General features: G+C 40.3%; 2 protein-coding genes across 6 annotated transcripts in view; one reads left to right on the top strand and one right to left on the bottom strand.

Moving 5' to 3' along the window:
* The window catches only part of LOC137805142 (guanine nucleotide-binding protein G(q) subunit alpha), a 199,811-nt gene that overhangs the window by 149,991 nt on the left and 37,326 nt on the right, over nucleotides 1-12,494 (top strand). The window lies entirely within an intron of this gene.
* pcsk5b (proprotein convertase subtilisin/kexin type 5b) overlaps nucleotides 1-12,494 on the bottom strand; it is a 64,685-nt gene that overhangs the window by 31,525 nt on the left and 20,666 nt on the right. For 4 of the 5 annotated variants that reach the window (XM_068605145.1, XM_068605146.1, XM_068605147.1 and 1 more), the window contains exons 6-11: nucleotides 12,326-12,414; nucleotides 11,899-12,071; nucleotides 9,103-9,315; nucleotides 7,620-7,720; nucleotides 3,371-3,474; nucleotides 2,388-2,505 (exon numbers count right to left, since the gene is read on the bottom strand). In XM_068605145.1, the coding sequence (XP_068461246.1) occupies nucleotides 2,388-2,505; nucleotides 3,371-3,474; nucleotides 7,620-7,720; nucleotides 9,103-9,315; nucleotides 11,899-12,071; nucleotides 12,326-12,414 (798 nt within the window). The remainder of the gene's footprint in view (nucleotides 1-2,387; nucleotides 2,506-3,370; nucleotides 3,475-7,619; nucleotides 7,721-9,102; nucleotides 9,316-11,898; nucleotides 12,072-12,325; nucleotides 12,415-12,494) is intronic. The other variant, XR_011080210.1, reaches the window with a different exon arrangement.

Below are 12,494 nucleotides of genomic sequence, written 5' to 3'. Positions count from 1 at the left end.
CATACCACATAGCGCCCGTCAAGACTCACAAATATTTTAATTCATCATAAATACCTCCTAATCATTCTGCTCATGGGTTTTTTAAAAGCTAATATTGTGTATGCACAACAAGTGTATGGATTGGTAATTACGGCTAAATATACAAATTTGTTCATGAATAGCCAAAACTGGCCCACAAGATGAATTTAACCATTTCAATTAAGATACTATAGGATAAATGTATTTTAAACTACTAACTTAGCTAAACAAATTCACCTTTCTTATATCAAATATCAATTCAAATCAGCAAATTATTATGAAAGGAGTCAAAGTGGTTCATTTGTATTTATAGCAGCGAATTACAAATGCCGGCAGGTAAACAATCCATAACAATTTCTCCATTTGTCCTTTCCCTCCATCTCTGATCATTTATATAATTATCGAGGGGCTAATAGTTAATATAAACCATTAACATAAAAACCACTGAAAACTCAGAAATACACAAGAAAGTGGGCTGAGCTCAAGCAAGCATGATGGAATGAATAACAGAGAAAAAACACTGGTTGTCTCTTTCGTAAGTAGTTAAAGATGGAAAAGCGGACGGCAGTAATGGCTGGGGAGTCTAGGGCTGATTTCACAGCTTTGGCTTCTCCATGACACAACACAGATAACTTAACCATACGCATGGGACAGAGCAGAGCAGATGCACCGCTGATAAGCACCATCCTGATTGCACATAGATCAGGCAGTTTTCCTGGTGCGTGCTCCAAGTGGAGTGAGGCGAGCGATTGCAGACAGACATTACTAAACGTAGTCAGAGAGGCCAGCCAGAGGGTATGTGGGAACATACAGCAGTGAGGTGATGGCTGCACTCATGCAGAAAGCCAGCACCACACACGCACACACACACATCTGTAGATGCACCAAAAAAAAAAAAAAAAAGAGAGACGCATATAGACTTGTCTCCAAAACACATTACCACAAACTATGAAAAAACATAGACACCATGACACAAGTGAGCACAAAGTCATTTATAAAAAGATTTTTAGTTAATGGAGAAAAAAAATACTTTTTATGGCAGTTTTGTAATGAATTACACAATAAAATGTCATGACTTTTCTTTGCTTTTGTTCCAAAACCAGACCCAACCAAACAAAATAAAGCCATATGTTTCCTCGTGATTGTCTACTTTTACTTTGCGAGCCTGTCATGTGGCTAGATAGACGAAGGGTTGTTTCTGAACAAGGCGTAAGCTCCGAGTTACTAGATAGACAAATGTTTGACTGACCACTTCACACATCTCCAAGACTACTTATTCATAAATCCACTACACATGAAAAAAAGGAGGCTAAAACGACAGGGTTGTTTTTATTTCTTTTACACAACCGTGGTAATCTCTCCATGAGCCAACACACAACCATGAGTACACAGGGCTTAGCACAACTGCCTCCTGGACTACATAAGCCTCATATGGACTGACTTGTGCACTGAAGCAGAACAGACAGAAGGACACTGATAATGCTGCAGTCGCTGGCCACCGAGCCTTTGACTGAAAGCAAACCAGGGCCTGAGTTCAGCCAGCCAGCCTAACATAGAACAGTGCTCAGACTTCCAGCTGCATCAAGAATAACAAGCTGTGAAGCCCTGGCTCTCTCTGTCCGTGTGTGTGTCCGTGTGTGTGTCCGTGTGTGTGTGTGTTTGTGTGTAGTAAAGGTCTTATGTGAAAACCACCCTGCCAGAACTAATGCTTGGCCCCTATCAAGGTACAGCTTGCACAACCGCACTCTCAAACACATGCTGGTGCATAAAACACCAGGGAAAGAAAAAAATGCGAGACAAACTGAGAAAGAAGTTTTGTCACACATGTTGGTCTCAAAGTTGACTCACATATCTGGCATTTCATTTTGAACTTTGAGAGCCTACAACAGTTAATATACCTGTTTAACTATGTAATGGCCATCCCTTATTGAGGAACTAATTTATGTAAACACCTCAGTCCTCATGCTGTTGGTTTGGCCCCTTTAGGTCCAATTCTTGGAAATCCTAATGCTTCAGCAAACAATGACATTTTAGACAATAGAGTGCATCCAACCAGGTTATCAAGTTGAACAAAGTGAGGACCATGAGGAAACGGTTTTCCAAGTTTAGTGTGGAAGAACTTGACCAGCTTGCACAGAAAGAGGTTTAACAAATACATATTGGTATATCAAATATACGTTTAGGCATTTAGTGCAAATGTTCAATAGGATTCAAGGTGAATGAAATACCTCACTGTGCTCAACAAGTTACCTGATCACTTGGAGGGGCAGTGTATGAGCACTTGAAATATTGTATAACACATGTCCTGCACGCTGTGTGTGTGTGTGTGTGTGTGTGTGTGTGTGTGTGTGTGTGTGTTTGTTTTCTACCTTATTTGTCGATCTGCACTCTCCACACAGACGTGCTGAGTAGGGACTTGCTTCCATCGCTCCGCCTCCTTCACCATCGCCTCAGCATCCATCAGACCAAAGCCGTAAAGGTGGCTGACTTTAGGAAACAATGAAAAGTCACAGGTGATGCCAACTTCACGGTTTCTCATACCAATGACGGTTTACTCAAAAGTTAAAAAAGGAGTGTTTATAGTTCAAATTCCTAAAGCATATTTTTGCATTATTTAATACATCTTAAAATTAAGCACCCTGGAAAAATCTGAAAGAGGGGGTCCGAATCAATCAGGGACAACACCTCTGGACAGGTTTGCAGCTCACTTTAAAGGAATCTAATATTGCAGGGTTTTTATGTTTCGAGTAAAGACTGTTATCCACGTGTCAAAATGTATCAGTATTCACTAAATTTGGTGTTCTCTACCAACCGAAATAAAAATACTGAGGACATATGGTAGTAAAAAGTTTAGAAACAACTTAACTTATGGGTACAACAGCTTAAATATGAATTCCTTCCATACTTCTACCCCTCAGTCCCTGTTCTGTTTCTCTTTAGTTCCTCTTTGAAAAAACAGTCACTTGGAAAATTTCCAGGCACACTGGGCCTGTAGCCTGGCTGACCCCTAGTTCTCACTGTGTTGGTTTCTCTCCCTCGTACACACACGCATGCAAGTGCGCACACACTTAAACACTCACTCACAAAGTTACAAAGAGCAACCCCGACATGGACCCTGACAGATGGCAGCTGGTGGTGCAGTAGTTAAGCAAGAAAGAAACATTTTTGGATTGGAGAAAAAAAATTCAGGTGTCAAAATACTGCACGATGCATTCTCTAACGGTTTGTAGTGTTCACTAATAACACACTATATCCCACTATGAATCTTAAACGCAACAGTTGCTTAATTGACATGTTAAGGCAATGGAAAAATAGATGCATATAGATATATGTTGTGTGCGTCTAAGTGTACCATTGTAACCAGCAGCATTGGTCTTCCAGTCAGGGGCGCTGAGATGTCCGGCTCTTGAGGTCTTTACAATGATGTGCTGAACGTCTCTCCATGTTAGAAGAGGACTAGTAGAAAAAACACACACATTACATACATTAATATATTCATTGTAATGTAAAAAAAAAAAATCCCAGGACAAAACTGAGCAAGAACTGAGTGAATAAATAAATAAATGAATGAATGATGTAAATGATGAAAATACCCATTTGCCATGCACAGACTCAAACAGACATGTGCATACATTTTAAATAACACATTTAAAAATCTAGACAAATTCACATCTAATACCCGTTCAAGCCGCAGTACAGATTTAAATACAGGAATGTTTTGAATAATTCATTATTGTGAGAAGCAAAGCAAAACACAAAAAGAAAAAAGAAATGACTAAAAGCGGAACAATGAAAATATATCTCACTGTTCATTCTGAATAAATTCAGACACGGTGGAAGATGTGTGGGTGAAAGAGAAACATACAAAGTTTAGAATTAAAAGGGAAAGGAGGTTAAAAAACATAGTGCAAAGAGGAATAAAACAGATGAAATGTAAAACAAAGTACATAAACATAGTAATATAGAGTAGGTGGAAGATTACTGAGTGAAAAAATTACAGAGAAGCATAGATGGAGAGCATAGATGCATGTTCATCCTTAGTTTCTCAGATCTCACGTGAGATCCATTACAAGATGGCATTCATTTGCCTCAAGTGCTTTGAAGTACAAATGCTACATTAAAGGGAAAAACCAGGAAGAAGTGGGTCACCACGTTTCCTGGGATTCCCTTGCATCTCATATGCCGGCCAGATGCTCCATGCTCCATTCCTTCCACTCGTGTCACTCCCTCTCCATCCGAGACCTCCAGAATCTGCACTACTTTTAATCAGTTGACCTAAAACTAATATTTCACATTTGCAACCCAACATTTAGATTTTAAAATTTAATGAATATACGCTGGTATGATGTGAAAGGGAGAGAGAGAGCAAAATAAGTCTGACCTGAACACAGTGCTTAAAATCCTGAACATCTGGGATATATTGCATTATATATTTTATTGATTTAATGTAAAGCACATTGCGTTTACTTTTAAATGAAATGTGCTGAACAAAAAATGCTTTGTCTTTTTTACGGAATTCTTTAGAGTTGCACATATGGTGAGTGAAAAAAAAAACATTTGTTTTGAGTCAGATCTATCCCATATGGAACATTCCCAAGTTGATTGTGCCGAGTGTGGTGATCACATTTAAATGAGTTATTCAAACATGTCTTGAATTCCAGAGGTCACCCACCTTTAGGTGTTTAATGTCAATCAGTTCATTCTTCGTTTTACATATACATGAAGAGCAGAAAAAAGCTGTCCATCTATGTCTCACAGCACTGGGAGACTGCTATACCTTTATATACTTAGTAAAAAGTTGAAATGTCAAGTAAACCTTTGTAAAAGATGGTAGCACAGAAAAGTGATACAAGTCATAATAATTACTTTACAGATCATTATTAATAGGCACAGCAGCAACTGTATAATTATGGTTCCATACATGTTTTATGGTCATTAATTAAAAGTGACTTTGGCATCGTTATCTAGGCCACAACACCCTTCCCATAAACAAGCCAATACTAATTAATGGAGTAGCTTGAAAACTGGGGAAAACCAGCAGCAAAAGAGGTCGTCTTATTTGGGTTTCTTGGTGCTGTTTTTAAGTGTAACTATGGATGAAAACACACGGGTAATCTGCAGGGATCAAGTAAAGGAAAATGAAGAGTCAAAAAGTCCTATGTGTCCATGGACCCTCTCCATCTCACCTTTGTTCTGTTCAGGGATGGTAGATTACCCACTGAAGTAATATCATTATTTTTCACTATAATATTGGCTCCTCTCGCTTGAATTTTAAAGCAGACAAATGTAGAAGAAATAGAGTTTTTTAAACTGCTCATCTTTTCTAAATTGCTCATGTGTCCCTTCTTTGCTTGCTTAAAACCTCCTAGTAGATGACATCCTTATGTTAGGTTATCCTTGCTCATTTCTTGTTTATCCCTCCTACTTCCCTCACTGAAGAGTCCTGTCTCCATGTTCACTTACTTTACCATTTTCTTTAGTCTCAAGGAAAAATGAAGGGGGACAGAAATAAAAGTGTCTGATGCTCTCAAACCTTGCCGCTTGCTGTGCCAGGCTCATAAAGAGATAAATAATGTGCTGATTTAAAACATCTTAGACTTGGCAAAATGTACAGAGAACAGAACATGACACAGTTTTCCGAAGCAACATGTTCCAATCCACTCTCATCCCAAGGGAAAAGACCTCACAGCACAGAGTAAAAATAAGTCTAGCGTAATGGCGTCTTGACATGTTTATCACAGAATTTGCTTGCTTTCATTCACCAGATAAGAGCAGATACAATCAGTATTGCACAGCTTGTCTAAACTTTTTCCTCTCTGCCTTTCATCCTCTCCTCTTTGCCTGCATATGCATGCATGCAGGTTTATCCATGTGAGAAAATGAACAAAAGGATCCAAGAAAGGAAAGAGCGCTTGCCCTTAAGGAGGAGGAAAAAAAAGACCATCATGACAGTGATGGAGGCACAGCACGTACAAGAGAGAGGAAGTGAGAGCTAGAAGAGAAGAAAGCATGCAGGCAAGAAGCAGTGTGTAATAATCTTATTGAGGAAACAGGCTTATGTGCCCAGCACTGCCTGGAAACCGAGAATATTTTCTACTGGGAGGATTTGGATTGGCTTATCCAGGTTAAATGAAGTGACCTCAGCTTACCGAGCAGCTCAACATGTGATGATGAGGTGAAGACCAATTCACAGTCTCTGCACCTGCACTGCACTCACTCTAATTAATGATTTTATTATAAAAAAAGGCACATCAACAGGTTCCAGAGAGGGGCAGACAAAGCAGGCATCTGTAGTGTATCACACAAGCTACCAGAGCCATTGAAAATCCAATCATTTAAAAATCTGGCTTTCATTTCTCATCTCTAAAAATGCCAACTTTGAAATTGGGACTCCAGACCCGTGCAGCAGAATGGTTTGGCATGTTAGCACCTAGCCACAAATGGCTGTGGGTAGCCCTGCTTTTTACAGGCAGCACAAAAATCTGCCACAAAGAGCATCTTGAAGAACCAACATCTAAATTATTTACATGTTTGAAAAAGACACAAAAAAAAGATAAATTGGGTTGGAATCAATAATCCCAATAGTTTGGCCACAATAATGATGAAGTCACAATCTTAAGAAAATCTGATTCATAGCAATCAGCCTAAACACTATTCATCATGTCGTAATATTGTACAGACAGCTTAAATTAACAGCTTGTGTCATATGCCCTCATTGGAATAGCTATATAATGGCAGAAGGCAGAACAGTTCAGAGTTAAAACGTCTGCATTAAAGGATAAAAACACCATAAAAGACGACATTGTGATATTACAGAAGAGCTGGTCCTGCAATATACTGTGTTTATCAAAGTATATGTCCCAGCTCAAGTCAGACAAAGGCTACAGTATGTACAAACTTCAGCTGTATATAGCTGTCGCTAAATGCTTGAGTGCTTAATTCTGTTAACATTCAAGCCACAGTTCACCACTGACCAAGATGACAATCCAGAAGCAGACAAGTACCTGAAAAAACACACAAGTACTGAATTCCAAAAAAGACTGCATACTTTAGCTATAGTTTCCTGAAAAAGGTATCAGCGTAGTGTATCTTTATACCCCAAATCACCGTAACCCCTCACAGAAGGTGCACTGGAGGAAATGATTAATCATACAAAGTTGTTTATTATAGTTGTTATACCTGGAAAACTGATTGTTTGTCTGTAACATCAACAAACTGTCCACTGTTGATGTTGGCCTAGCATCCAGAATAACAGTTAAATATTAACAGCAGGTGACTACTTTCATTCATCACCACAAAGCACCCCTGCCAGCTGCAGATGTAATCAGTAAATGTGAATACGTCACGATATAGAATATATAGTATATATAAGTCTAAACTAGCTGGATGCAGGTGTATGATGTACTCTTTACATTACATTCTCTCGCCCGCCATCCAGAAGAACATTTACATCTGTTGAGCTGCTCAGCACGATATACTTGTGAGAAAATGGTTAACATGTTCCCCATATAGATCAATGAGGCCAGATGACAAGAGGGCATTAGAAGGTAAGCAAGGGGAAAAGGGATGAAGCGAAGGGGATGAGGTTAAGTGGATCTTACTTTGCCTCCAGGGCCAGTGCAACAATGGCAGCAGCCATGGGAGCAGAGGCCGATGTCCCTGTGTGACTGTCTGTACATCGATGTCTCAGGTCTGTTGTGATCTGCAGACAGAGGAGAAGAGAAGGAGAGTGAAGACAGAGTTAGACAAGTGAGGAAGGAGAGATGAAGAGGAATTACATGATGGAAACAGAGAAAAAGGGTCAGGGAAAAGACAAGTCACAACTCAAAAGAAAACAGTTGAAGGATAGGAAGAGTCCAGATTGTTACAGATGTGGGATTAGAGGAAGGTAAAATAGTGATAGTATTAAAAGAGGAGAGGGAGAAAGAAACAGACAGACAGACATGTGGACAGACAGACAGACAGACAGACATGTGGACAGACAGACAGACAGACATGTGGACAGACAGACAGACAGAGATTAAAGTCATGAGGATCAAAAGGATTTAGACACCTGAAACTCACATTCCAGCTTTGATACACTGCTTCACTACAGTTAGCAGGCACAGATATTCACACACAAGTACACAAATCACCAGGTTTCCCAAGAATTAAAGGAATTAATTAAATCCCCAAGGAGAATCCGAGGATGAGTGAGAGGGAAGAAGGAGTAGTAAAGCATGTTGGTAAAGCGCTCTATGTTCGCTTGATTGTTTGGGCTTTAAACAGCCAACAACTCAGACAGCTCGACAGTCAGTCAGCCAAGAAAAGCTTGTCTAACTTCCAGTATGAGACCTCATCAAAGGGCCTTTCCTGGACCAAAAAGTTTGAGGGATTATCTGAACACACACACACACACACACACACACACACACACACACACACAATCTGCAATGGTTAAGTCAGAAGTGAAATTGATCCAACGGCATTAAGTAGACCGGACAGTGTGTGCTCAAGTAGATTAGACTGCCATTCAGATATATGAGGTTCTACTGTACTAAGCCATAGGGACACTGGTGTATGTGTATCTGTGTGTGTATGCGTGTGTGTGTCTGTGTGTGAGTGTGTGTGTGACATCAGAATGAGGAATGTAGCAAAACACTGCCAGACAAGCTCGATAACAGAGGGCAACTGTCACTGTCCATCCTAGTGAAGTGATTTGGTCAAATTGGGTCAAACCAGGCCACATCTCTGGACCCCAAAGCACACACAAACAAGGTCAAGTTAGTGCCAAATAGCATCATGCTGTAGTCTTAACTGACATAATACATTGCATGCGTGTTTTACACAATTTAAGCTCCAAAACATGGTCAGTATTAAATTATCGAGGACGGGGAGACGTGCCTTAGCGAGTCTCTTTGGTGCACGTCATACATTTAAAAGATGGAAAACAGAAATCTCGTCCAAATTTCAACTAAACACAAAACCTTGTGTTACAGCTTGGACATCAGTAAAAAAAAGAATACACGCTTCTTTAAATAACTAATGCATTGATGTGTTTGCATTCAGCAGTTCTAAAGTCTACCATACACACAATTTCCTCACAATCTTTCGGTCGTAGTTTTCCCCGCTGCTGTAGGTGGTGGTCAGTGTGGACGAGCATTCCTCCAGGTACCATGGCTTGCGTCCGCTCTCAGCTGTGCTGGAGATGGAGATGGTATAGATGGAGTTGGTGTAGCCATCGCAGGAGCAATGATCTCTGCTGCGCCCGCCGTTTCCTGAAGCCCACACGAAAATAGAGCCACGACCTTTTCTCCCCTAACAGGAAAAGATGCAGAGAGGATCCAGTAAGAGGCTGCAGATTTGTTTTAGCACTAAGAGGTAATAACTCATCAGGCTTTGTTTTTTTAAATGTTCTCTTATTAATGTCTGTCAGGGTGAGAAGTTATGTGATCAGTGTGCAGAAACCACTGTATGACAAAGATATATTCAATCAGCAACATCAGTCAGAGAGGCAGAAAAGATCATAGGCGACAAAGCCTAAATATAAGTCCTCAGCAGCCTGTGAATGTCCCGGCACTCAATTGATCCAAGTTCAATAATCCGAACGTTTCAACTGGGCCGAACACAATGGCGTTTTCTTTCCTTTGAGAAGTTGACATATCTGAGTGTCATGCTGTGTAAGTAAAACTTCTTTCTATGTCGGACTGCAGACAGCATTGATTGTGCACAAAAATGAAAAAGCATCAAATCAATGAAGCAACAAAATATTCATGAGAAGACCAACGTTTTTACACTGTGCATGTATGTTTTGCATTTCACCAAATAGTGGCTGAACATTGTAGACAAATAGACATTTGTTTTGACTGAGAAACATTATTTGACCAGTCAGGCTGCGGTTTAATATTCAAATCCAGGTTTGCAGAAGAGCTTATACAGTATATGTAAAAGGAAAAATAAATCTTCCCAGATGTGAATTGAGAGACCAGAGCCAGTGTGCGTCAGATGGACTAAAACTATGAAGAAAGGCATTAATATATTAACTAATAACAGTTTTCAGTTTTAATTTTTCAGTTTTTTTTATACCGCCTCGAGCCAAATGCTGTTTACGTTTCTTTTTTAGACATTGCCCTTCTGGAATTGGCAGAGTTGGCAGTGCTGGTGATGTCCACGAAGGTGTCAAGGCAAAGTTCAGCCAGCAAAAATGGCATCTGACAAACTTTACTGACACTGCGATTCCAACTGATGTGAAGAACACACACACATTTCAAAAGGGGGCTTCTGTCGGGCAGTGATAAGGAAATGGAGCCCCTCTGAGTGAGAGGGGGATCAGTCAGGAGAGAAATGCTGATGGGTGAGAGCAATGGAGAGCATTTTGAAAGAAAAAAAAAGGGACAAAGAATCAGAGGTGGATGAAACAGTGAGTAGAGAGAGGACAAAGCACAGAGGGTGATGAAGGAGGGGCGAGTGAAGAAACACAATGTGAAACTAATGCACAGCAATCGTCATCAAGGTCGAAGTAGAGCAGAGACTAAAAAATAAACAATGTAGTGGTCGCAAGAATGGCTAATTCATTAATTTGTCAAAACATTCATCATGAATAGATTCAGTGAATAATTAGTTAAGACAAAAAAATACATATGTTTAGCATTTCTCTACTGTCTTTTTTCTAAAATCATATCTGTGAATGGAAAATCTTCAGCGTTTTCCCTGATGGGGAACAAGTGCTAATAATCTTCATCTTGGGCTTCACGAGACTGTCCAATTATAATGGGTGTTTTTTTTAATCAACGATAAAAAATAATCCTTAATTAAAATTCTAAAATACAGGTAAAAAGCATAGAGTTGTAAATGAAGAATTTCCTTTTAATGGGCATCACTTTTATGATCGAGAGCTATACACACACAGAGTTACCTTAACAAAACGTGCGTATTAGAGAAATAATAAACATAGAGAAACAATTTTTCAGTTTTTCCACATTTGGCAACACAAGTTGAGTACAACACTACACAGCTGTCACTGGCACCTCAGCTCTCTGTGATAAACTGTCTCTTCAGAGAGTCAAATAGGTACACGCTACACTTACAAGCATGTCATATCCACTCAGCTTCACAACTGCACACAGAAATACCAACGCACGCACAAAAACACACACAGCAGCAGGAGGGCAAGCAAACACATACACATCCCGATGGGTAACAGTTGGACAGATATCTCCTACACCTCTGTCATCTTTAAAGACCAGTCTGTCAGGAACTCTATTCTACTCCCACTCCCTGCCTGTCCGTACCTTTGTTCCTTTCTCTTTCCTCTTTTTTGTAACATGCCAATCTGACTTCAAGTCAAGGTTTTCAGTCTCACCTCATCAAAAGGGATACATCTGTTTAACCAAATGGCAGAAAGCCAGGAATAGCTAACTCTATAAACAAGATGTGTGTGCGTGTGCATGTGCGTGTGTGTGTGTCGTGACCAGTAAATTACTTCACCCCTCTTAACCTCTGTTATAGCTTTTTCCCTCCACCCGGCCAACAACACAGTGGCAGCTTGTCGTTATGCAAAATACGCTATGAATATGTAGATGAATATATGCTAACAGACCAGGGCTGCGCTCTAATGTCCAGAGGAGCCTCACAAGTAGACAGCCAGGGAGGACTTTGGGATACAATCACACACACACACGCACGCACACGCGCACACACACACACACACACACACACACACACACACACACACACACACACACACACACACACACACACACACACACACACACACAGTGTGTTTATTACTTTTCTAACCATATGAATATCAATGCCAAAGTCTTTGCTGAGCAGTGACGCGCGTGTTTATTTGTACATTGATCTGTGTGTAAATGTGTATGCATGCGTGCATGTGCCCACCAGGCGGATGCCGTTCTCGAAGGCCTGCCTGGCCAGAGATGCTGGTCCATCCACAGTCTTTCCGTCGTCATCAGGACCCCAACTGGCGCTGTAGATGTCAATGTGCTGCGGCTGGAGGCTCAGAGACTTTGCCTCTACCATATCTGTTACGTCGCCATCCAGCATTCGCACACCTTACACACACACGCACAAACATGCTACTTTAATCTTTGTTCTATGCATTTTATTTCAGATGTTTTTTAATGTGCATGAAACAGACAGTCTACCTGCTTAATGTCCTGTCATAATGAATAAAACCCAATCGGACAAACAAAGTAATTAAGTTAAGTAATACATACATTAACTAGTATTATAATGTGCTTGTTAATGCTATGCAATAGAAACTGAAAACACATAGTTGGTGGAATAATAACCAATAATCCCTCACCTCCTATTCTGGCGTTGTAGGCAATCCCCACAATGCAGTGGGAGTTGTTGGCGGCTGCAGCAACTTCGCCTGCGCACCGTGTCCCGTGTCTGAAGAAAGATTGAGAATGAACATCTTACTATACAACTCCAGAGCACACCTACATACACAAGGAGAGCAGAGGCACACT

The sequence above is a fragment of the Clinocottus analis genome, unplaced genomic scaffold (genome assembly GCF_023055335.1).
Source record: "Clinocottus analis isolate CAN_PGR_092001 unplaced genomic scaffold, fCliAna1.0.p SCAF_7, whole genome shotgun sequence".
Lineage (NCBI taxonomy): Eukaryota > Metazoa > Chordata > Actinopteri > Perciformes > Cottidae > Clinocottus > Clinocottus analis.
This window is presented reverse-complemented; position numbering and strand designations above follow the sequence as displayed.